We start from the raw sequence: 25,129 nt of genomic DNA on the forward strand, positions 1-25,129 counted from the left end.
TGATTTTGTTAATAACTTGACAGCACTTAAATGTGTATTATTAACAAGTTCAAGAACGATGCTTGTGCATTTCCTGTAGTTCACCTGTATGAGGCAAAAGCAATGGCTGGTAAAAAGCCTGTGTGGCTAGTAGATTTTAAAATCCACCTTCCACAGTGGCTGGTGGCCAAAAAAAGTTAACTTCAGTCCCTGAAGGTGACAGCACAACACTAATATATTCACATGATTATCTTCTATATCAATCATTTAAAGACATTTTGACTCATCACAGCCAGACGCCTTTCCACACGGGGAGCGATCGTAATTCATTTTCAATGAGAGGTGAGCGGGCAGGTGAGGGGGTGGGGGGGGGTCAACCCCGTGAAATTGTCGCATTCGTGCTCGTCACACGCACACGCTGTAAGGAATTTGTCTAAATGAGGCCCTAAGGCAGGTCAAATCTGACTCTGATTTATTCATTCCCTCAGCTTCTTTCATTGGACTTAAGTTTCCCAGAACACAAGGATCAATCTGAGACGAAGAGTTCAGTTAAACAAAGTTTACTGAGTCCAGCATAAGAGTTATAACACAGCTGTGGGTTCACAAACAGAGACTAAGTCAGACATCAAGTCAGAGCTGGTCCACCAAGTTGTCCTCCGAATTATGAGCTCCGATATGTTCTCTCCCTCAAGCTTTTATCCTATTCTCTCAAGGGGGGTGTCTTCTTGTTCCTAGGCAGAAACTGTTATCTTACACACACACACACACACACACACACACAAAGGTCGGGGCCTTCGTGTGGTGCAACTTCCTCTTCCGTTCTCACAACCTTCAAACAGCCTAAACTATTTTTATGACTTAAGCTGAACTTTCTGCATCAGAGGTAACCGTAGTACTTTTAACCACTTCCTCAATGACCAACACAGCTCTTTTGCAACAAGCACTTACACACATTATAAAATAAAATATTTCTACAACGCCCGCACGCTGCAAGAGTTGAACTGTGTTGAACTTTTCTCTACGTGAGTGACGCACAAATCAATGAACAAGAGATTGTTCTGTTTGTGAGTTCACTAAAATATAAAAGTATTTTCTAAAGAGTTATCAGAACAGAGACAGCGGAGCTTCTGCTCGTCAGAGCATCGGCACAAGACGTCCGTAATCATGACTATGCTAATGTAGCTAACTATGCTAATGTAGCTAACTTCAGCTATCAACAATAACGGTCTGTGGTTAGGAAAGACTAGGATTACCACTATGTGATTAGGGAGATATGAAACCACAGTCAGCTGAGCTCATCCTGTTGTACGGCAGGGAAACAATATCTCCATGGTTACCACACATTGATCGCCTGGTGTTAACTCGTTGTCCTTCACATGACGCGACTACGCAGGCCAAGGGTCACTCCGCGTGTGAAAAACCCTTTACTCTCACTCAAACAAAGAAAGACATTTTATCATTAAAATAGATTTTAAAGAAGAATCAGTTAATCAGTAAATCACTAAAACATGTCGTTTATATTTCCCCACAGACGATAAATCAGATAAATACTAAAGTCTTGTTTTATTCTGACAACAGTCTAAAGCCCAAATATAATAAGTTTATGATCAAATATGACTAAATAAAGCATCAAATCTGCATGTTTGAGAAGCTAGAAGCTGCGAATATATTTAGTATTTCTGCTTGCAAAGAACCAGACTTTTCTCTGATGAAAACAGACGCAGCAACTCAACATTACAGCTCCTCGCTCTTCCTCCTCCTCTTGTTGGTCTTCTTGTCTTCCTTGTGGAAGACTTTTCTATCGGCCTGCTTCCTCCAGCTCAGTTTGATGTTGTCGTCCAGCCCCTGGGCCCTCAGCTTCTGTTTCAGCTGAGACACACAGAGACTTATCTTATCGCATTGTTTTTTTCATGAAGGTAAAACAGTATAAAACATGATTTACCTGCTTCAACATGGCCTCCATCACAGCAGGGTCATTCAGATCCAGATTCTTCTTCTTCTCAAACTTCACTTTCATCACTTTCTTTGAAACAGGAACCACTTTGTAAAAATCAAACAAACTTTATGAGTTCAAACATTTCTGTGTGGATAATAATCAGCATCCTGTTCATTCCTCATCGTCAGTTTAAACAATAGATTCAACACTAACTGATCATCTGCAGCTGATCACCACTGCATGCTAACTTTACTAACTATTCCATGGAAATGATCCACATCATCATGTTCACATTTACTCTCCACAACTTGATGTTTGGTGTTTGGAATTAGCATCTAGTTTAGCACTAGGGAGGTAACAATGGTTAAATATGAATATAAATGTGTAAAGATAACAACCGTTTGAGATAACAAATGAATGTTGATGCAGTTTTTAAACGTCCTAGAGCGTAATCTACTTTAGATTGACCTTGTTTGACTTCAGACGTCACTACGTCTTCTTAGTTTATTTAGTTGAAGAGATTTGTTTCTATTAATTTAGTTGTTTAGATGTGGGATTTGTTTTAAACATCTAACTTTGTTCTTACATACACATTACAACATAAAATACAGTTTAGGAGTCACTTTTGATAAGAGGACACATCTGTTGTTTTGCACAGTTCATAGAAATAAAGGAAGATTTTCACTCTTTCTGTTCAAAACATCTTGAGACAACCCTATCATCAACTTAAAATCTGAAACCAATTATGAGTTGAGTATATCGTTACATCTCTATTGTCCTGAATCTAAATGTAAAAGCTGTTTGAATCCCGGGTTAGCATTCACCTGGACCGTAGCAAATGAAAGCTCTCTCCATGTCACAGGGCCAGCCCTCCCAGGCTCCTGATTGGCTGAAGTCTGCAGCCACACAAGTCTTGTTGTTGCTATCAGGTTGCCCTTTCTTCCAGAAGCTGAATGAGGAGGTACTTCCATCCGACCACTTCCAAGAGTCTCTGGAAAGGCCGATCCAGAATAAACCTCCTGAAAGCATCGCCTGTACCTTCTGGTTGTCTGTCATGTTCCTCACACTGGCCAGGTCTGTGTGGTAAGCTCTGCAGGAGCTCTGGGCTTCAGTCCATGTCATAGCGGAGGGGATGATGACAAAAGTCCTATCTGACCCTGAGAGAATTGTAGAGGCAGCATAACATATAACCTCCCATCCATCCACATCTGTGATTCATGTCTTTATAATATCTACAATAAATCCACTGAGATATAAAGAACATCAATAAACTAACTAATGAAAAACTTTATGTCTTAACAGTCTCTCCACATTAATAAGAAATGTCCTTAAATCTAAAAAACAATATTATATTGTTGTTTTTCTGCATATGAAATATTTCCTCAGGTTAATTAAACACACATGTTCTGTTTATATTGTAAGATGTGTGCACGTGAACATGCACGAGTCCAATCTCTATAATATAATCTGTCTTCCTCTGGTGGTGATGCTGATGATCCACTGAGCTGTTTTACTGCTCTCATTCCTGCCGTCTTCTTATCTGCTGCTGTCAGCTGTAAAGCTCTTTGAACGGCACTAACCTGTGTGAAAGCTGATTTTTGTCGGAGTGACTGACTGATACTACAGAGGCCTGAATAATGAAAACAAAGAGGCAAAGAATGAAAAATTCACTAGTTAATATTCTCACCTCTGACATCTACGCAGACTGGATACCAACTGCTGCCACAATCGGTATCGTACCAGAGACCATCAGGATACATCCCTGTGCAGGCGTTGTCACTGTATCCAAAGTTTGGTTCTCCAGGGTACCATTGTCTGAACTCCGTCTCCCCGGGTTTGTAGAAACTTGTGTTTGACATCGACCACCTCCAGTTGTCACCGGACAGTCCTATCCAGGCTCTCTGATTGTGATATAAAGAATTAGACTCTGCTCGAGCTATTTGGTTAAATAAGGTTAAATAAGGTGCAATAATAAATAAATAAAATAAAAAACTGGACTTCAAGGGATCTGTTTGTTATGTTGAAGTGATGGTGAACAACATCCACAGCCTTCGTTCTGAGTACAAATATATTCAAATCTTTATGTGAAGTTAATTATAGTCTGACCATCAATCGTACTACAGGCTGTAGTAGACCGCCGTTGCACGATAAGGAACATTTGTGTCGGTAACGATACTCCCGGTAGTGCACATTGGGTGCACGGTCCTCACCACTTCTGACCTGTACAAGTGCGTCTGTTTAACCATAAAATGGCCTAAAACGTAATCGCAATTCATTATTTATATTCGGCAAATAGTTTCCATCAGTGTTTATCGCATAGGCCGTTTACCGATTAAGAGAAATCTGATAAGATCAAACGTATGCATTTTGAGTCGATATTCATGAAATTTAATCAAATTTTACTTCTTTTTGAATTTTTGAATGGAAACTCAGCTACTGTCTGCTGAAGGTCAAACTCAAACACTTTAGACTTCTACTCTACTACATTTCAAAGAGGAATATTCTACTTTTTACTGCTCTATATTTAGTTATTAGTTCCTATGGAGGGTTTCAAACCTGCTGTCAGAAAGACTTTGAGATGAAAGAGAGAAAAGTGAACTCACGTAGCTGTTGTTGGAGTAGAACATGTTGTCTAAATCTGCCATGTTGGTCAGGATCTTCATAACCTCCATGCTGTCTACAGTGACCAGGTCTGTGTGTTTCTCTCTGCAGTATCTTTGGGCTTCAGTAAAGTTCTTCCTGTCATAAACAAAATAGTACTGACGTCCAGCAGTTGATGAGACAGCACTCAGCCCTGTAGGGACACACACATTTAATATCAACAACTTCTTAAAGACATTTCATATCACTGTTATATGGATAATACACAATTGTATGTTCTAGTTACACCAACAGCACCTGCTCTCTGTTTCTTTACATGACTCAGGTTTTATGATAGAATAGAATAGATGTTTGTTGCCATTTGCACAGGTACAGGGCCGTACAGGTACGTTAAGTGGAATTTGTGTGCCTTGCTCTTAGAGTCAGCTTCACAAAACTAGAAAATGAATTTCCTGCAGGAAAATGCGTGTGAAAGCTGAGAAGCTAAATTGCTACGGCTAAACTGGATTACTGGCTTAAACGTGTTAGAAGAAGGTGAAGTTGTAGGAAAATGTAAAAAAAGGTTCTAAGTGACAGCTGTCGACCCTGTGTTCACCATTTGTTTGTCTGTGTTTTTATACTCGTTTTCTGAGTGCTTTTATAGAGCATTCCTTTAGTTAGATTTGTAGCCTAAATCACTTGCTAAAAATAGCATCTCACCATGGACTTTATCGTAATGAAAATCACTTTTCTATGGATACTACTTTGTGAAGACTACTTCACTTACACTCCGAGCACCTGCTCTCCCTACGACCAATTGGTGTAGCCCCACCAACTCTTCCTGCCAAGTGTGTGGAAATCCGACGGCCTGCTAAATTGCCAGAGAGGAGGAAGAAAGCAAGGAAGAAAGCAAGGAAAAAGCGAGGCTCAAGGGGAGGTGTGAGGCACCGACTTTTGAGACGCCGCAACAGATTCCCACTGACTGTCATCGCTCTGACCAATGTTCGATCGGTAAGCAACAAACTCGATGAACTGGCGTTAAGAGCAGAACGTGACTGTGAATTCAGACAGAGCAACCTTGTGTGTTTGACGGAATCATGGCTCAGAGACTATCTTGAAACTCCAACTCTGTCTGGGTATACCACCATGAGGGCAGACAGAAACGATCATAGGAGGGGGGCTGTGTTTATTTGTCGACAATCGTTGGGCTGCACAGTATTGCGTTCGGGAGCAGGTGTGCACACCGGACTATGAAATATTGACTGTATCTCTAAGACCATTCTACCTTCCGCGAGAGTTCGGTCAAATTACTGTTTATTCTTGTATATGTGCCCGGTCCAAATGACGAAGCAGCAGGGGAAAAAAATAACAGAGAGCTATAATGATGCACTCGCGGGCTCTGCCGACCAGCCTGTCTTTGTCCTCGGGGACTTTAACTTATGTAACTTGTCTATAGATCTGCCCATTGTTCATCAATATGTTGACTGTCCTACACGGTTAAATTGGACCCTTGAGCACTGCTATGGAAATATCCCTGAGGCATATAAAGCGGTGTGTAGACCACCCCGACCATAATGTAATTCACCTCCTGCCTAACTATAAAGCTATGCTCAAAAGGACGAAACCAGCCAGATACAGGTGTGGTCTGAAATAAACAAAGATCAACTCAGGGACTGCTTTGACAACACAAATTGGGACACCTTCTTTGAATCCTGCCAGGATGGGAATGAACTTCATACATTACATTCTGTGTGTCTGAAACAAAGACTATTAAAATAATCCCAAATAATAAACCCTGGGTTTCCAAACAATTGAAAACCTGTCTTAATGAAAGAGAGATTGCCTTTTGCTTAGGCAATATGGAATTAGTGCAGGAAAAAATGAAACAATTAAGGGGGCGGGGGGTATCCTCAAGGCAAAAATTGAATACAAGATAGAGAGTTGTCATGATTGTGAGTTTCTGTTATGTTCTGTTTCCTGTTTTATTTTGAAATCTGTTTTCTCTCTTGTCTTGTCTTATTTGACTTCCTGTATTTTCTCTCCCTTGTGATTGCCCTAATGTGTTTCACCTGTTTCCCAGCCTTGTTTCACCTGTCCCTTGTTAGTCCTTGTTACCTGGTCTATTTAGCCTCTGTTCTGTCTTGTTAGTCCTTGTTACCTGGTCTATTTAGTCTCTGTTCTGTCTTAGTCTGTTGTCGGTTCATTGTTTTCTGTTGCTGTGTGTTCTGTTGTGGATTCTGTTTTTTGTTTGTTCCAGCCTGGCTGCCTTCCTGAGGACATTTTGTGTAAGACTCTTTTTGTTTAATATATCACCTCTAACTGCATTTGGGTCCAAGCCCAATCTCTGTCCAAGCCCAAAAGTCTCTGGATCAGAGACTTTTGGGCTCTTTTTCTTTTTCTCTCCTGTCGCCCTCAGAGTATGTATAAATAGCATTTTGTCAGGAGGGCATACCATCCATACAGGCTGCCCACAAGGCAGCGTTCTTTCCCCCTTGCTTTTCTCTCTATTCACAAATGAGTTTTCTATAAATAATAGCACCTTTTTAAATTGATAAAATACGCTGATAACATGGCCTTAGTAGGCCTCTTACAAAAAACTGACCCCCTTGGTGAGGCCTCCTATCTAGCCCACAAACGCCCTTGAAACATGGTGCAATGAAAGCGAGCTAGAGATCAATGTGGCAAAGACAAACGAGTTACTCTTTTGCAAAAAACAAGACCCAACAACAGAGCCAGTTTTACTTAATGGAGTGGGAACTTTTAAGTACCTAGGTACGGTTCTTGAAAATCATCTGAGTTTTTCAGATAAAACAGATTATATTTTTAAGAAATGCTCACAATGACCCAGTCACCCCAGAAGACTGAGCTGTCTGGGTATCAATGCTCAGATTACTGAGCTAGTATACACCACACACATTGAAAGTTATTTTTTTTTTTAACCTTTCTGCTTGGTTTGGCCATTTAAGCTACAAACTCAAGAACAAGCTTAACAGGATAGTGTTAATTGCTAGCAAAATATTGGGATAAACCCCAAAACTCCTGACCCAAATATGTACTGACAGAATGAGGAAGAAAGCTAGGAAAATCACTGCAGATAGTACACACCCTCTTTCCAGCCAGTTTGAGCTCTTGAAGTCTGGGTAGTGCTCCAAAGGTCCTCTGGCAAAAAGTGTTTTTAAAAAATCCTTTATTCCAAATTCCATCAGTATCCTCAACCAAATCAAGTGACAACATCAAATTGAGCTGCTATTTTAAGGTATTTAAGCATATTTATTTTTTTTTTTTTTTTTTAATCCTGATATTTTTCATTTAATCTTTTTTTATACTCCTATGTCTGAGATGTTGCCTGTATGTTTATCTGTCTTGTAGGTCTGGTGAGCCAAAGAGAAATGTCCACCCTGGTGGACAACAACGATTTGTTCTATTCTAAAGTGGAAATGGTTTTAATTATTATGAATGTCTGTCTGCAAAAAGTTGAATAATTCCAATATTGTATGAAAGATTGTGTAATGCTCATGCTCAACTGAATTTGGATAAAGAAGTAGTTGAGTAAGATGGGGAAATAGGTCAAATTAGGAAATCTCAATCCGCCTTGTTCATTATTTAAAAAAATATGAAAATAAATTAAAGCTGCAAGCAGCGGTGGACGGGCCCTCGCGCCTCTGCGCACGTCGGGGTTACCGGCGGACGCCGCTCCTTGCGACCGTGCATTTGCGCGGCACTCAGACGCCACAAACCGTCACCGATGAAAAGGGAACTCCCCGCCGAGTTCAACGATACCTCACACAAGACTCTACGTCATATGGTTCATTAGCTGTGAAAGGGGGCGTGGCAAAAGCATAGGGGGCGGGTCCAACCATCACCAATTAAAAATGAAGCCTCTGCTGAGATGAATGATACCTCACACAAGACTCTACCTTAAATGGGTCAGCATGTATGAAAGGGGGCGTGGTTTGAACATAGGGGGCGGGCCAAACCATCACCAATGAAGAAGGAAGTCTCTGCTGAGTTCAATGATACCTCACACAAGTATTTACATCAATCGGGCCATTAGTAATAAAAGGGGGCGTGGCTTGAACATAGGGGGCGGGTCAAACATGACCAATTAAAAACGAAGTCTCTGCTGAGTTCAATGACACCTCACACAAGACTCTACCTTAAACGGTTCAAATGTTAAGAAAGGGGGTGTGGCCTGAGTAAGTGGGCGTGGTCATATTATGGGGGGCGGCTCAGTATCACACGTAGACCACACATTCTGAGTTTCATGCAAATCGGATGATGTTTGTCATATAAGGCGCATTTCCTCTTGCCAGCGGGGGGCGCTATGACCAAAGGTTAATTTTGGCCTGTAGGTGTCCTCAGGCCTGGACCCTTGTCCATCGTGAGAAATTTCGGGCAGATACGACAACGTACACTCAAGTTACAACAACTTCTTTGTTCATCGCTAAACACTCAAAATGGCCGCCACGCCACGCCCACACCGTCTGAAGAAAAGTTTTTCTTTTAATAACTTTTCATCGTTAAGGTGTTGGGATGGTACAGACCAAGTTTGAAGTCCATCGGATGAAATCTCTAGGAGGAGTTCGTTAAAGAATAGCACCTTGACTTTTAGGCCTACTTCCTGTTGCCACTAGGGGGCGCTATGACTTTAAGTAAATATTGGCCTTTATTTGTCCTCAGGGTTGGACTCTTATGAATCCTGAAAAGTTTCGAGGTAATCGGACAACGTACACTCGAGTTACACCCACTTCCTGCCCCGCCACGGCCACGCCCAATGACGAAAAGTTTTTATTTTAACAACTTTTCATCTTTAACGTCTTAAGATGGCACAGACCGAGTTTGAAGTTGATCGGATGAAATCTCTAGGAGGAGTTCGTTAAAGTACGACATGTGGAAATGGCCAAAATCGCACTAATTTCGAACATTTAATTCAAAATGGCGGACTTCCTGTTGGGTTTAGGGTATGGCTCTAATGAAATGTTTTGTACATCTTGACATGTTACATATGTGTACCAAGTTTCGTGAGTCTACGTTAAACGCACTGCAGGGGCTCAGTTTTCTTATCTTTCTAGGGGGCGCTAGCGAGCCATTTATGTGCGCCTATTCCCGAAACCCTTAAAATACGTATATTTTCACCAGACTTGATGCGACTGCCAAATTTGGTGAGTTTTTGAATATATTAAGCCCCTCAAAAAGGCAATTCATTTGACGGGAAAATAATAATAATTCCTTCAGTTTCAATAGGGCCTTCGCTCGGGCCCTAATTACAAGTTGTATAAAACTTATATGAGTTTGTATAAACCTATGAGTGAAAGTTGTGGAACATTTTAAAGAGACACTTTTCTGCTTTTATTGGACTTTTCCCAACTTTTAGGGTTATATAATTGTTTTGTGTATGTAATAGAATAGAAGTTGTGCGTAAAATTACCGCTAGTAAACCCAGTAGAGTGCGTAGTTACTGGAACACAAACTATAAAAACAATAACGTTAGTTGAGCTCACTGCAAAAGCGCTTGATGATAAATTGAAAAGGTTGCAAAATGCTAGAAAGGCTAAGCTACACAACGACAGCCTCTTAAAAAATCAATAAAAAGGTTGATATTAAAGAGATGAAATACAGGTATATAGAATGCAAAGCTGTCCCTCCTTCTGTGATTTTATTAGGCTAATGACATTTAGGGTTGGAGGTCAACCGTATCCTTGTCACCTTTGTTTACCCCTGACCAGCTTTCATGGCTGCAGTGGAAATTGAATCTCACATATTTTCAAATTTTATCCACACAGAAAACATTTATGGTGAACATTTTTTACTTTAGACGAAAGCAAAGAACAACTGAAATGAGTCAGAAGACACAATAATTTACTTTTCAGGCGAAACGCAAAGGTTCCGCTTTTTCAAAAACATGTTTGATGTTATTTTGTTGGACTAAATAAAGTGACCCCAACCTTTAGAGAATGATCCTGAGTAGTTTCAACAAAGTGACAACACTGGGTCCAAACCTAGTATGTGGTTGGACTGTATATAGAGACCCAGTGGCTTGTTGTAATTTGGTTGACCAATCACAACAGTGTGGGCCAGCTGACCAATCAGAGCAGACTTGGCTTTTCAGGAAGGCGGGCCAAGTGCTCAGTGTTTCAGGTGAAGGCGCTGCAGCAGCGGGCAGAACGACAAAGTTGTTGAAACCTCAAAACATGTAAGCATATTCTAGTAGACCCCAACACAACAAATATGATGTGGAAAAGTATTATAATTGGGGCTCTTTAAGGTTTAAATTGAGTATAAATCTGTAAAATAAGACTTGAATATGCATGACTCAGCAAATGATGACAATACGGTGAAAGCTGCTGAATCAGCATTCACACAAATAAAGTATATACAGTACATACGAATATATAAGGAATACAATGAAAATATGAAGCTTAATGACAACATAAAAAAATAAATATATATATATACACACACACACACACACACACACACCCACAAACACACTCACACACTCTAGAAGAACAATATAAAGAACAAACCGCTGTAAGATGAATAAAGTTATAATTACAAAAGTAATAGTATATTTAAATAGTACATGTTATGTATGAACCTAGGCACAGTTCCCTCCAGGGTGTTTCACGGTATGAGCATGACTTTCATCGTCTCTTTTAAAGTTAACTGGGCCGAGCCCTCTGCTGTGTTGTGACAAGAATTATTTCACAAGAAGGAGCTCATAACGTAACTAATGATTAACTGTGCTGTACTTCATTTATTTGTGGATTTGATTTGCAAATAAATGAATAAAATGTGATAAGAGTTCTGTAGCCACAAGGATATATAGATGTTTAATAAAAGACTATAAAGATTTATAACACCTTATAAATAATCACCTGATGCAGCCATGATGAGCAGAAGAAGTTTGTGTGACTTCAGACAGGTCGCTGCTCATATAACTCATTGTATACTCATATAACACCTCCGTATTCTTTGGTTGCAGGCAACAACTATTTACATGTTAGGCAAATAATGGGCACAATAGACAAAAGAAAAGGTTCCTCTTTTTCTAAAACCTGTTTGATGACTACAGCCATAAACAAATAGGTTTTTTTTTATTTTAATTTAATCTTTATTAACCCAGGCAAGTCATAAAGAACAGATTCTTATTTGCAATAGCGGCCGGGCAAAGTGTCTTAAAGCGTAACACTTGCCAAAATGCAACTTAGGGTCTTTCTGTGAATGTACACAAGTCGAATTTTAAAAGCATAATTAGGACGGAAACGCCACTTTTAAGATTGACCGTATTCTCATTTTCGGTCTAATGGCCTTTTGAATGGGAGTGCTAGGGGCACTACTATGATCGCATCAAAATCACTATTTTTAAAACACTAAGAAGGCTCGACACAACATGAAACTTTGCTCCAAGTATCACCTGGGGCTCTACACACGAACCAGCATTAACATTGTTTGTGTTCACAGAGTTTACTAAAAAACAGTTTTAACAACTCACTGTAGCTGTTGGTTTTTCTGCTCGGCGCAATCTCGCAAGTCAAAAAGTATCTGTGTACACAAACAATGTTGTCGATGCTTTTGGTTAACCCTTGTGTTGTTCATTTTTTTACTTTTTGCATTGGCCTTCGGGTCTCCGGGACCCACACTTGCTTTCATTTCATGTCAGGTCTACCACCGCGGCCCTGGCCTTTGGGTCTCTGGGACCCGTCCTGTATTCAATCATATTCCTCTACTACCACGGCCTCGGCCTTCGGGTCTCTCGGACCCATACATTATTCGATGGTAATTCTCTACTACCGCAGCTCTGGCCTTTGGGTCTCTCGGACCCACGCTTGTTTCATTTCATGTCAGGTCTACCACTGTGGCTCTGGCCTTCGGGTCTCTCGGACCCGTCCTGTATTCCAGTGGTTCCCAACCTTTTTTCCTTGGCGCCCCCTCTACTCATGTCTAAGAAAAGCTGAGCCCCCCCCACCCAAAACCGAAGTTGAGGTAACTCTCGAGATAGAGCCTCTCTTTCTTTTTTGATACAGAGGAGTTATCAGCACTGTTTCTCCGGCATGTTTCATTCATAAAATAGTGATGCCGTGGCGGCAGGAAAATTGAGGATACAAGAAAATATATAGTTTTCATACAGACTTTTGTATACATTAGATATTCTAGTGTATTATAATTTGTTTAACATGTGCAAAACATTTTTTTTACCTCAACCTCAAACCAGATAAAGACTCGCGCCCCCCTGTGATCTTTGCCGCCCCCCCTGGGGGTGCCCGGACCCCAGGTTGGGAACCACTGCTGTATTCAATAGTATTTCTCCACTACCGTGGCCCTGACCCTTCGGGGCTCTGCGACCCTGGCCAGTATTCAATGGTATTTCTCTACTACCGCGGCCTCGGCCTTGGGGTCTCTACGGCCTGTGTCCTGTATTCAACATCCAAGGCTTGACCTTGTCCTACTAATACACTTTTATTACACAAACAAACAAACAAACAAACAAACATTCTCTGTGCACATTTGTCTTGTTGTTTTTCATCTCTGCTTCTGGACTTTTGTACATTTTGTTCTTGGTTCAGCATGGCCCGTCTTATGACTCTAGATTTCAACCTGCATCAGGGTTTCTGCATCGCAAGATGCAATGTCCCAGAAGAGGAAGGAGATGAACAAGAAGAACAACAAGAAGAAGAAGACGAAGAAGAAGACGACGAAGACAAAGACGAAGAAGACGACCACCACCACCACCACAGCGACTTTGACGAGGAAAACAAGTGCAAGTCCGAAAAAGGCTGCAGCGACGAAGGAGAAGACGACAACCAAGACAACCGAGAAGAACAAGGAGTCAACGCAGAACAAGAGGGTGGACAAGAAATGGGAAAAGAAGACGAGGAGGACGAGGAGAGGGAAACGTTTGTGTCAAGCAATGGTGAAATCGAATGGTCCTCGGACACGTATCAACCCCGTGGCCGTGAAACTCATCGCCGCGGCACCGAAGAACAAGAAGACAAAGGAGAGGACCACACACACGCTACTCCTCCACAGAGCCCGGGTCCCACGGAGTATGCTGCCACGCGAGTCCACGACATACTCTTGGTGTTCGACCTGTTTGTCACACCGCGAATAATAGACATTGTGCTGGCCGCCACGAACCTCGAGGGCCTAAGGAAATTCGGTAATGACTGGAAATCGATGGACGCCACGGACCTCTGCGGCTACATGGGGCTGCTGATCCTCGCCGGTGTGTACAGGTCCCGAAACGTGGCCTTGGAGAGCCTGTGGCACGAGGAGAGCGGCAGGGCCATTTTCCGCGCCACGATGCCAATCAAACGGTTCCACACGTTCTCGGGAGCCGCCAGACAAGCCTCGGACAAACTGGCGCCCATACGAGACGTGTGGGACGAGTGAGCACAGCGGCTGCCTCGCCTCTACAACCCGCGCCCGGACGTGACCGTGGACAAGCAGCTGGTTCCCTTTCGAGGTGGGAGTGCAGGATAAACGGTTGTCCTTCAAATTCCCTCTGCACGCAATAAATAGATCGGAGTCCATCAAAGATTTGCCAGACTGACCCTCTGGGGCACGCGTGTAGTTTGTCTTGTGTGGGTTTTAGCTTTGTTTTGCGCCGTTTCTTTTCGTCTACCTCATAGTTTAGAATGCTTTTGTGTGTGTGTGCGTATGCGCACACGGATGTTTTTAAAGATTTTATTTTTGTTGTCCTTGTTCATTTTTATCTTATTCTTGTTCTCATTTCGTTTCTTCACTTTTATTCGGCTCCCTCAGAGTCCTTTCCCTGTGTCCTCGTCATTCTCCTTCTTTGACGACACGTACAACAACGACGACGACACCGACGACGACGACAACAACAACAACAAGGTCGATGCTCCTTCCGCCAGTACATACCCAGCAAGCCCGGCAAGTACGGATTCAAGGTGTGGGCCGCCTGCGACGCTGTGTCCAGCTACACGGGCAAGTCTGTGAGCGGCGAGCCAGAGAGGAATCAGGGCGCGCGGGTGGTGATGGACCTGACTGAGGGGCTGACGGGCCCCCGCAATGTGACGAGCGACAACTTTTTCACCTCCTACTACCTGGCCCGGCAGCTCCTCCACGACAGGGAACTCACCGTGGTGGGCACGATAGCCAAAAACAGGCCCGGGCTGCCCTTGGCCCTCTCGTCCAAGTTCGCCTTCACCGTGACCATCGTCACTCTGGTGTCCTACGTACCCAAGAGGAACAGGAACGTGGTGCTGCTGAGCACGCTGCACACGCGGGCTGCGCGAGTCAGCGCCGCCAGGCACGCCAAACCCGACATCATCCTGCACTACAACAGCACCAGGGGCGGCGTGGACAACCTGGACAAGCTCGTCGGCACGTACAGCTGCCGCAGGAAGACGGCGCGCTGGCCCCTCGCCGTGTTCCACAACATCCTCGATGTGTCCGCCTACAACTCCTTTGTGCTCTGGTGAGAGCTCAGGCCTGAGTGGAGGCGCGGCAAGCTCGAAAAGAGGCGCGCCTTCCTCAAGCAGCTGGGCAGGGCGCTTGTGACTCCGCTCATCGCGAGACGGCAGCGTCTGCCTCGCACGCTGGTGTCCACCGCGCTCGTCAAAGCCGTGGCGACGAGGTTTGCCTCATCGGGCGCCGGCGACCTCAACGACGAGAATGACGACACCGACGAGGATGTGCATCCGAGGGCGCAGAGAGTGACCAGCAAGCGAAAGAGGTGTCAGCTCTGTCCAAAGCCGACGGAGCGCAAGACGCACACGGTGTGCGGCGGCTGCAAGAGATACATCTGAAGGAGCTGCACGTGAGCCTGCTGCGCGGACTGCGCGAGACAGCATAGACTCTTGGCTCACGCGGCGCCAGTTTGAGCTTCGACCTTTTGCGCTGCGACAAAAACCAGCGAGCTGCAAACAAAACACACGTGTGTCGGGAGTCGCGCTAGTAATTGCCTGCGGCCTGACACCAAATTACGACGACAAAGACGACGAAAAAGTTGCCTTTGAAATGTGTGAAATGAAATGAACTGAAATGTTTATATTATTATTATTATTATTATTATTATTATTATTATTATATTTTGAATAAAAACCCTTTGGGATACTTATGTGCTGTGTGAGATGTCAGATGATGTTACGCACCCGGCCCACAAACACCCTGGCACACACAGTTGACGTGAAATGATACACATGAGGGTCCCAACAGACCCGGTGCACAACGCGACGACGACGAGAAAGTTGTCTTTGAAATGTGTGAAACTGAAATGAAATGAACTGAAATGAACCTTGAATCTATTTTGAATAAAAACCCTTTGGGATACTTATGTGCTGTGTGAGATGTGAGATGATGTTACGAACTGAAATGAACTGAAATGAAATGAACTGAAATCAACTTTGAATCTATTTTGAATAAAAACCCTTTGAAAAGTAAATAAACTAGTGACAAGTGACACGAAGGACCACACAAGGGTTAAGGTGTAGAGCCCCTGGTGATACTTGGAGCAAAGTATCATGTTGTGTCAAGCCTTCTTAGTGGTTTAAAAATAGAGATTTTGATGCGATCATAACAACTATTTACATGTTAGGCAAATAGTGGGCACAATAGAGAAAAGAAAAGGTTCCTCTTTTTCTAAAACATGTTTTATGCCATTTTGTTGGCATACAGCCATAAACAAATAGGTTTTTGTATTTTAATTTAATTTTTCTTGACCCAGGCAAGTCAATAAGAATAGATTCTTATTTGCAATAGCGACCTGGCAAAGTGTCTTAAGGGGGCAGGGGCTAAAAGAGAAATGTCAAAAGTTATAAAGACAGCAGAACATTTCCAATTAACATTACATTAATAATAACAGAGTGTAAATTGTAATTTCCCCATTGGGGATCAATAAAGATTATAAATTATTAAATTATTAATGACATCCAGTTGAGCACACAAGGTTTGGGCAAAACAGGGTCCAGTTGGTCCACTTTGCTTTATTCCATCACCACACCAAAACTAGGACTGAAAACAAGTCATTTTTCATGGCACTTCTATTACGTCATTACCAAAATATTTATATTTAATTACATCCATAATTAGTTAAAATTTGCCACATTTGGCTCATAAACACAAGGAGCCTTTTTGTTCCAACTGTACCCATGTCGTGTAATGTTACCCTTGGCATTTCCTGCGAAGGCCATGGTAACAAAGACCACCTCTCTCCACAGATGTTGCTCTGGGTATTTCCTGGCAAGGCCATGGTAACAAATACACCCCCCTTTCCCCCCTCTCCACAGATGTTACTCTGGGCAAAGGAAAAGGACGCTGCTGTTGCTAGGCAGATTTCAGATTCACTGTCCAAAACAAAACATCAACTTTAAATGTGTGATAGAATGGTTATATAGAGTATTTCACGCTGTTCCTTAAAGTGATGGTTCGGAGTAATTTCACCCTAGGGTCCTTTGCACCATGAACTCGAGCCAAACACCCCTCGAGAAGCTTTTTTCACCTGGGTCTAACATTGGGAGAGTTAGCGTAGAGTAGCGTTATCAGCTGAATAGCTTAGCGCAGGGGCTAATGGACCCACGTTTGTATCTCTTAAATGACCCCACTAATAATGTCCAAAATGATACCAAACGTCTACAAGTAGTACAAATAGGTTATGTACTCATAAAACGATGGATTGGAAAGTTTGTAAGTACACCGAAAGTTTATGTAAATAACACTTGCCTACTCTCTTCTGCTCTCTGCTGTTGTTGCTTCTGTGAGACGAGTGCTTAGGGACCGTCTACAAATTACAACACCGAAAAGAGATACAACAAAAATATTTTTTAATTTAACTTTTTTTTTTTTGTAAGTGCTGTAGTATAACTAGCAGGAGACAAGTAATAACTGAGGTAAGTTTGGAGACATTACCTTATTTAATCATTAAATTAATAAATATTTTTGTTGTATCTCTTTTCGTTGTTGTAATTTGTAGACGGCCCCTAAGCACTCGTCTAACTGCAGACAGCAGCATCAGCAACAGAGAGCAGAAGAAAGCAGGCAAGTGTTCATAAACTTCTGGTGTACTTACAAACTTTCCAATTCATTGTTTTATGAGAGCATAACCTATTTGTACTAGTGTAGAAGTTTGGTATCATTTTTGGGCATTATTAGTGGGGTCATTTACGAGATACAAACGTGGGTCCATTAGACCCTGCACTAAGCTATTCAGCTGATAACGCTACTCTATGCTAACTCTCCCAATGTTAGACCCAGGTGAAAAAAGCTTCTGGGGGGGTGTTTGGCTCAAGGTCATGGTGCAAAGGACCCTAGGGTGAGATTACTCCGATCCATTACTTTAAGGTCTTCTAATGGGCTATTCAATATTGGTTGGGCTGAAAATGGCCCTGGTGCTGTTCTATGGGTATTGATGCTACCCTGTTAAATGGGCCTGGATTGAAACAAGAGGTTTTTTTCCGAATATGGCCTGCTCATGAATATTTAGATGAGATGCGCACTGATTGGTTAAGCAAAGCACTTACACACACTGGAGACGAGACAGCAGGTCTCATATTTCAGACACTACAATGTTATAAATTGTTCGTCTATTATTTCATTACTAAATTCACTTGTGAGACTTTTTTATGTGAGATATCAACTATGTAAAGGTCAAATATGTGCCATTTTACGAAAATGTATGTGATTGACTGTGTGTCTGAGTTCATGAGCTCAGTGACAGCGGCCGGTGCTGCATGGGTTGCTGCCTCACTGCCTGACCTGTCCCTTCACAGACCCCGGGTACACTTTTGGCATAACTATAGTATATTTAGGGCCCAAGCATGTTGGGACCTTGCACTTTCGTGCGAAGGAACCTATTGTTTTTGGTCAGATTATTATTATTTTTCCGAGTCCTTCGTCGCATTTTTGAGGGCTTTAGAATGCACACGTCACAACTGGTGAAAATTGCAAAGTTCTGTAGTGATTGGGCTCAGGTGTTGCCAGGGGGCTCCATAGCGCCCCCTAACGTGCGCCTTAATTCCGTCAAAAGTAATAACTTAATATACCAACTTTTGAGGGAACATAGGTCTCATCTTGAAGGCCATGGTGCTATTTTTAGAAAAAATTACGAAATTCTAAAATTTCCGATATCTTGGTTTTTGTGAAAAAATCTTCATTTTATGAACACTTGTTTTGAGGACTTTAGGATGCGCGAAAACTCTCAAACTTTTGCAGCCATGTGCACAATAGTAAACTCTTTCATCTGAATTCACATTTAGGCTTGGGAGTGGTATGGTTGCTCTATAGCGCCCCCTAATGGGTTTTAGCCCTTGGGCACATTTTTGACGGCCTCAATATATACGAAAACTCACAAAAATTGGCGGCCACATAAACACCTGGGAGCTTTGCGAGACTGTACACAAGTGTGTTGGTCAAATGCAATATGAAAATACTAGGGCTGGGTATCGCCAATGATTCCTAAATGTATTCAGATTCTCAAGGTTCTGATTGGATCCCATTTCTGAAATATCAGTTCCAACACCAGTTTATTTAGTTTGGATATAAAAGAGATTCAAGAAGAACATTTAATGTGATAATATTTAAACTGTATTCACTACTAATCATGTAGACTTCTTCCCTTTCATCATTAACCAAACTCAAGCAAGCATCTGTCATCTGATATGAAAACAGCTGAGTTATTAATTTTTATTTTGACCAAGAGCTGCAGACCGAGATACCTGCTCACTGGAAGTTTATATCCTTCTGTCGACTATTTTAGAGTGCACACGATATTCCTGGCCGCGGATATTCTGCTGCTCCTCTGTGGCAGTCAAACAATAATAACAAACCACTTTGAAAGTAGTGAAAGACGGGATTTACATATACATGTACAAAAGCTATTGCAATTTGACCAAAACTATGATAACTTGCTTTCATCTTGTGCACAAGTGACTCAAGAAATTTACCAAAGCGACTGAGAACAACTGTAAATGAGTTGAGCTGCTCTGCAATCTGTCCCTATCTTCCTCTGGTTGGGAATCACTGGCCCGGTATAATGTAGAGAGGGAGAGAGCCCTCTGCTGGCAAGATCTGGGCTAACATCCTAGAGACACACCTGGTAACAGAATACAGGTAAGAGACAGGAATAACACCATCACACATCCTAGAGACACACCTGGTAACAGAATACAGGTAAGAGACAAAGTCATCATGTGTTTGACACTTTGTTTCTCTGAATTAAAGAATGTTTCTTTTTGTTCAATGCAAGAACACAACGAATAGAAACTGCTAACCACCAACTCGTGTTTTAAATAGTTAAAGAAAAGATTCAAACTCTTTTTGTTAGTTCATCTTTTTCACAGCTTTATTAAATTCATAAGAACAAAACAATTTGTATTCAAATTCACTCTTAAAAAACTCTTATTTCTTACTAAAATATATATGTGACAAATAAAAATCCTTAAATGTTCATCTTGAAGAAGCTGGAAGCTGTAAATATTTAGTATTTTAGTTTAGAAGATGTTTCTGACACAGAACAATTCTCATGACTAACTTTAGGTAAATGTTTAAAGTTTGCATCTCTAATAAGGTGACAGAACAAAAATCTATATAATTACTTTATAATATTACTCTCACATGAAGAAAGAGACTTGTGCTGCGTTCCAGACACAATTTTTAGCCCTTAAGTTACAACTTCAAGTCACGACTCACGACTTGGTAGCGTTCCAGCTAAAGTCACGAGCTGGCTAGCTAAACATTGTGGCGTTGGCAGGATTCAGGTTAGGCTAACTAACGTCAACATTAGCTAGCGCTAGCTGATACTAGCGATTTGTAGTCAGTGACATAATTTGGGCTTCATTTAATAAACATAACCTGTAGTTCAATCAGGAGAGACTTGTTTGCAGATATGCAAAAGGTTTAATGTAGGCTACGACACATGTAGGTTACAATGTTTTGGAGATTGAATTCCATCAATTATTAATACATTTAATATATTAATACATTTAATGTAGAGGTAGGGAACCAAGATGTAATCCCCCGATGGATTCCAGACACCGGTGGTGGCGGAGAAAACCAGAAACCAGACCGAGAAGGCATCGGAGCGACAGCCGGAGAAACCCCTAGGACGGGAGGCAGAAAGGGAGGAGGAGGGACAACTTCCTGAAATGACAGCTGATAGCACAGGGAGAGAAGCAGCTTTTAAAGCGGTGATGTACCGCTGTGATCGGTCTATGGGATCCTTGGCCGATCCTGATTGGATTATCAGAAGGTGAACGCCTCCAGCGCTGATTCGCTTAGGAGGGACTGATTAGGCTACTGTTTAGGTCTTCCTGAAAGAATTTGCGCTGCGCTACATTAGTACACAATCATATGTGTATTGTTTTGATTACAATGTGCCAAATTACTTTACGTTAATCACCGGCGTCTGTACAGCATCAACAGGGGGCGCCATTGTTGTTTATGTGTGTGTGACGTCAACAACTGTAACTGGGAGAACAACCATCTGGTACTAGTTAACAGGTAGTAAGTTATTGTTTGACTGCCGATCCAGGGAACTTGTGAATGTTGAAGGTGAATTGAAAATGGCAGAGGGAATCCCTTACATTGAATCCAAACCCAGGGCTTCTTTAAACAAACGTTTTATGTCTTTGTATTGTACAAATATTGATGTGTATTTTGATATCAAAGAGAAGGTTGTGAAAACACGAGTTACGGCTTACCTGGAACGCAGCACTAGTCTGATGAAAATAGATTTTTAAATATTCAAAACTAAACATAATTTATATTTTAAACAAATGAAATAATGTTAATGTTAAAACATCTCCACCACAAACTGAAAAACATAAACATAAAATATCAGAAATCAGTAAAACATGTCGGTTATATTTCCTCACAGACGATAAATCTGATAAATACTAAAGTCTTGTTTTATTCTAACAAATATATTAAGTTTATGATCAAATAATGAAAAAAACAATGAAAAGCATAAAATCTTCCTGTTTGAGAAGCTGTGAATATATTTAGTGTTTCTGTCTGGAAGATGTTACAGTCACATCAAGTTTTAGAGAAATGTTTAAAGTTTGCATCTCTAATAACCAGAGCCACACAGAATCTGCAGAGAGAATATTACTCAGATTTTAAACAAATTAAAATAAAATTCAGAACGTTAAAATACCTCCAACCTGATAAACAATCGGTTTAATTCTGCAGATTTTCATTCTGGATCACGGCTGAAACTGTAAAAACATCTTCAGATTGTGTGTGTTTATTTTATATATCCCTGAAGGTGACAGCAAAACACTAATATATTCACATGATTATCTGCTATATCACTCATTTAAAGATATTCTGACTCTTCACAGTGAGGCGCATTTTTAAGGCCTTTCCACACGGGGAGTGATTGTCTCGCCTCGTAATTCATTTCAATGAGAGGCAAGTGGGCAGATGGGGCGGGGGGCGGTTTTACAGGTGACGCGACAAGAGGGTGCAACCCCAAGACACTGTTGCGCTCGTGCTCGTCACACGCACACGCTGTAAGGAATTTGTCCAAATGAGGCCCTAAGGCCTGTCAAATCTGACTCTGATTCATTCATTATCGCGCCTTCTTTCATTGCACTTAAGTTTCCCAGAACACAAGGATCAATCTGAGACCAAGAGTTCAGTTAAGCAAAGTTTACTGAGTCCAGCATAAGAGTTATAACACAGCTGTGGGTTCACAAACAGAGACTAAGTTTCCCTAGCTACAGACATCAAGTCAGAGCTGGTCCACCAAGATGTCCTCCGAATTATGAGCTCCAATCTGTTCTCTCCCTCAAGCTTTTATCCTATCCTCACAGGGGGGTGTCTTCTTGTTCCTAGGCAGAAACTGTTATCGTTATCTTACACACACACACACACACACACACACACACACAAAGGTCGGGGCCTTCGTGTGGTGCAACTTCCTCTTCCGTTCTCACAACCTTCAAACAATGCCCCTTTATGCCATAACAGCCTTAACTATTTTTATGACTTAAGCTGAACTTTCTGCATCAGAGGTAACCGGAGTACTTTTAACCACTTCCTCAATGACCAACACAGCTCTTTTGCAACAAGCACTTACACACATTATAAAATAAAATATTTCTACAACGCCCGCACGCTGCAAGAGTTGAACTGTGTTGAACTTTTCTCTACGTGAGTGACGCACAAATCAATATAAGAGATTGTTCTGTTTGTGAGTTCACTAAAATATAAAAGTATTTTCTAAAGAGTTATCAGAACAGAGACAGCGGAGCTTCTGCTTGTCAGAGCATCGGCACAAGATGTCCGTAATTATGACTATGCTAATGTAGCTAACTATGCTAATGTAGCTAACTTCAGCTATCAACAATAACTGTCTGTTGTTAGGAATGACCATGATTACCACTATGCGATTAGGGAGATATGAAACCACAGTCAGCTGATCTCATCCAGTTGTACGGCAGGGATACAGTATCTCCATGGTTACCACACATTGATCGCCTGGCGTTTACTCACGGAGCGTTGTCCTTCACATGACGCGACTACACAGGCCAAGGGTCGCTCCCCGTGTGAAAAACCCTTTACACTCACTCAAACAAAGAAAGACATATTATCATCAAAATAGATTTTAAACAGTAAATCAGTAAAACATGTCTGTTATATTTCCCCAAAGCTGATAAATCAGATAAATACTAAAGACTTGTTTTATTCTAACAGTCTGAAGCTCAAATATATTAAGGTTAATACCAAAAATGGCAAAGAAAAGCATAAAATCTTCATATTTGAGAAGCTAGAAGCTGTGAATATATTTAGTATTTCTGCTTGCAAAGAACCAGACTTTTCTCTGATGAAAACAGACGCAGCAACTCAACATTACAGCTCCTCCCTCTTCCTCCTCCTCTTGTTTGTCTTCTTGTCTTCCTTGTGGAAAACGTTTCCATCGGCTTGCTTCCTCCAGCTCAGTTTGATGTTGTCGTCCAGCCCCTGGGCCCTCAGCTTCTGTTTCAGCTGAGACACAAAACTTATCTTATCTGATTGTTTTTTTCATGAAGGTAAAACCGTATAAAACATGATTTACCTGCTTCAACATGGCCTCCATCACAGCAGGGTCATTCAGATCCAGATTCTTCTTGTTCTCAAACTTCACTTTCAGCACTTTCTTTGAAACAGGAACCACTTTGTAAAAATCAAACAAACTTCATAAGTTCAAACATTTCTGTGTGGATAATAATCAACATCCTGTTCATTCCTCATCATCAGTTTAAACAATAGATTCAACACTAAGTGATCATCTGCAGCTGATCACCACTGCATGCTAACTTTACTAACTATTTCATGGAAATGATCCACATCATCATGTTCACATTTACTCTCCACAACTTCATGTTTTCTCTTGTTTTTGTGTTATTCTCATGTGATGCTAAAAGTAAACCTGAATATAAATGTAAAAGGTGTTTGAATCCCGGGTTAGCACTCACCTGGACCGTAGCAAATGAACGCTCTCTCCATGTCACAGGACCAGCCCTCCCAGGCTCCTGATTGGCTGAAGTCTGCAGCCACACAAGTCTCGTTGTTGTTATCAGGTTGCCCTTTCTTCCAGAAGCTGAATGAGGAGGTACTTCCATCTGACCACTTCCAAGAGTCTCTGAAAAGGCCAAACCAGTATAAACCTACTTTAAGCATTGCCTGAACCTTCTGGTTCTCTGCCATGTTTCTCACACTGGCCAGGTCTGTGTAGTGAGCTCTGCAGTAGCTCTGGGCTTCAGGCCATGTCATAAGGATGGTGATGATGACAAAAGTCACACTTGATCCTGAAAATGAAGCATAGAGAAGTGTAGAGGCTGCATAACATACAACCTCCCATCCATCCACATCTGTGATTCATGTCTTTATAAAATCTACAATAAATCCACTGATATATAAAGAACCACATCATTAAACTAAAGAATAATTATTTTTTATATTAAATAAAAATTATTTACCTACACTCTCTCCACATTAATAAGAAATGTCCTTAAATCTACAAAACAATCTAAAAAAACAAGATTATATTGTTGTTTTTCTACATTTTAATATTTTCTCAGGGTTATTAAAACACACATGTTCTGTTTATATTGTAAGCTGTGTGCATGTGAACATGCACGAGTCCAATCTCTATAATATAATATAATAGTTCCTCTGGTGGTGATGCTGATGACCCACTGAGCTGTTTTACTGCTCTCATTCCTGCCGTCTTCTTATCTGCTGCTCAGTCAGCTGTAAAGCTCTTTGAACGGCACTAACCTGTGTGAAAGCTACTTTTTGTCGGAGTGACTGACTGATACTACAGAGGCCTGAATAATGAAAACAAAGAGGCAAAGAGAAGCAGAAAAGAGAAACTTCACCAGTTAATATTCTCACCTCTGACATCTGCGCAGACTGCATAATGGATGATGTCACAACTGCGGTCGTACCAGAGTCCATAAGGATGCTGGATCCCTGCGCAGACGTTGTCAGTGTATCCAGCGATTGGTCGTCCAGGGTACCATTGTCTGAACTCTGTCTCCCCGGGTTTGTAGAAACTTGGGTCTGACAGTGACCACCACCAGCTGCCCAGGACATGGTCATCGTACAGTCCTATCCAGGCTCTCTGATTGTGATATAAAGAATTAGACTCTGCTCTAGCTTTTTGTTGAAGACCAGATGTTTACC

At 41.6% G+C, this 25,129-nt stretch overlaps 1 protein-coding gene across 1 annotated transcript; it reads right to left on the minus strand.

The window, feature by feature from the left end:
* Positions 1-23,199: 23,199 nt before the first annotated feature.
* On the minus strand, positions 23,200-24,878 carry LOC114559417 (macrophage mannose receptor 1). Its single transcript, XM_028584035.1, has 4 exons — positions 24,839-24,878; positions 23,917-24,249; positions 23,517-23,614; positions 23,200-23,446 (listed from the first exon to the last, which is right to left on the minus strand). The coding sequence occupies exons 2-4, from the start codon at positions 24,212-24,214 to the stop codon at positions 23,312-23,314; spliced, it is 531 nt and encodes a 176-aa protein (XP_028439836.1). The 5' UTR covers positions 24,215-24,249; positions 24,839-24,878; the 3' UTR covers positions 23,200-23,311.
* Between the last annotated feature and the right edge of the window lie 251 nt (positions 24,879-25,129).

Source organism: Perca flavescens, chromosome 7 (assembly GCF_004354835.1).
Source record: "Perca flavescens isolate YP-PL-M2 chromosome 7, PFLA_1.0, whole genome shotgun sequence".
Taxonomy (NCBI): domain Eukaryota; kingdom Metazoa; phylum Chordata; class Actinopteri; order Perciformes; family Percidae; genus Perca; species Perca flavescens.

What these genes read in the sequence shown, in the direction of transcription:
- LOC114559417 (XM_028584035.1), bottom strand. Translation starts at nt 24,214, where the DNA reads ATGACATGGCCTGAAGCCCAGAGCTACTGCAGAGCTCACTACACAGAC. An exon ending in GTTCATTTGCTACGGTCCAG is followed by an intron (nt 23,615 to 23,916) that starts GTGAGTGCTAAC and finishes ATTTTTACAAAG; the next exon opens with TGGTTCCTGTTTCAAAGAAA. An exon ending in TGGAGGCCATGTTGAAGCAG is followed by an intron (nt 23,447 to 23,516) that starts GTAAATCATGTT and finishes TTTGTGTCTCAG; the next exon opens with CTGAAACAGAAGCTGAGGGC.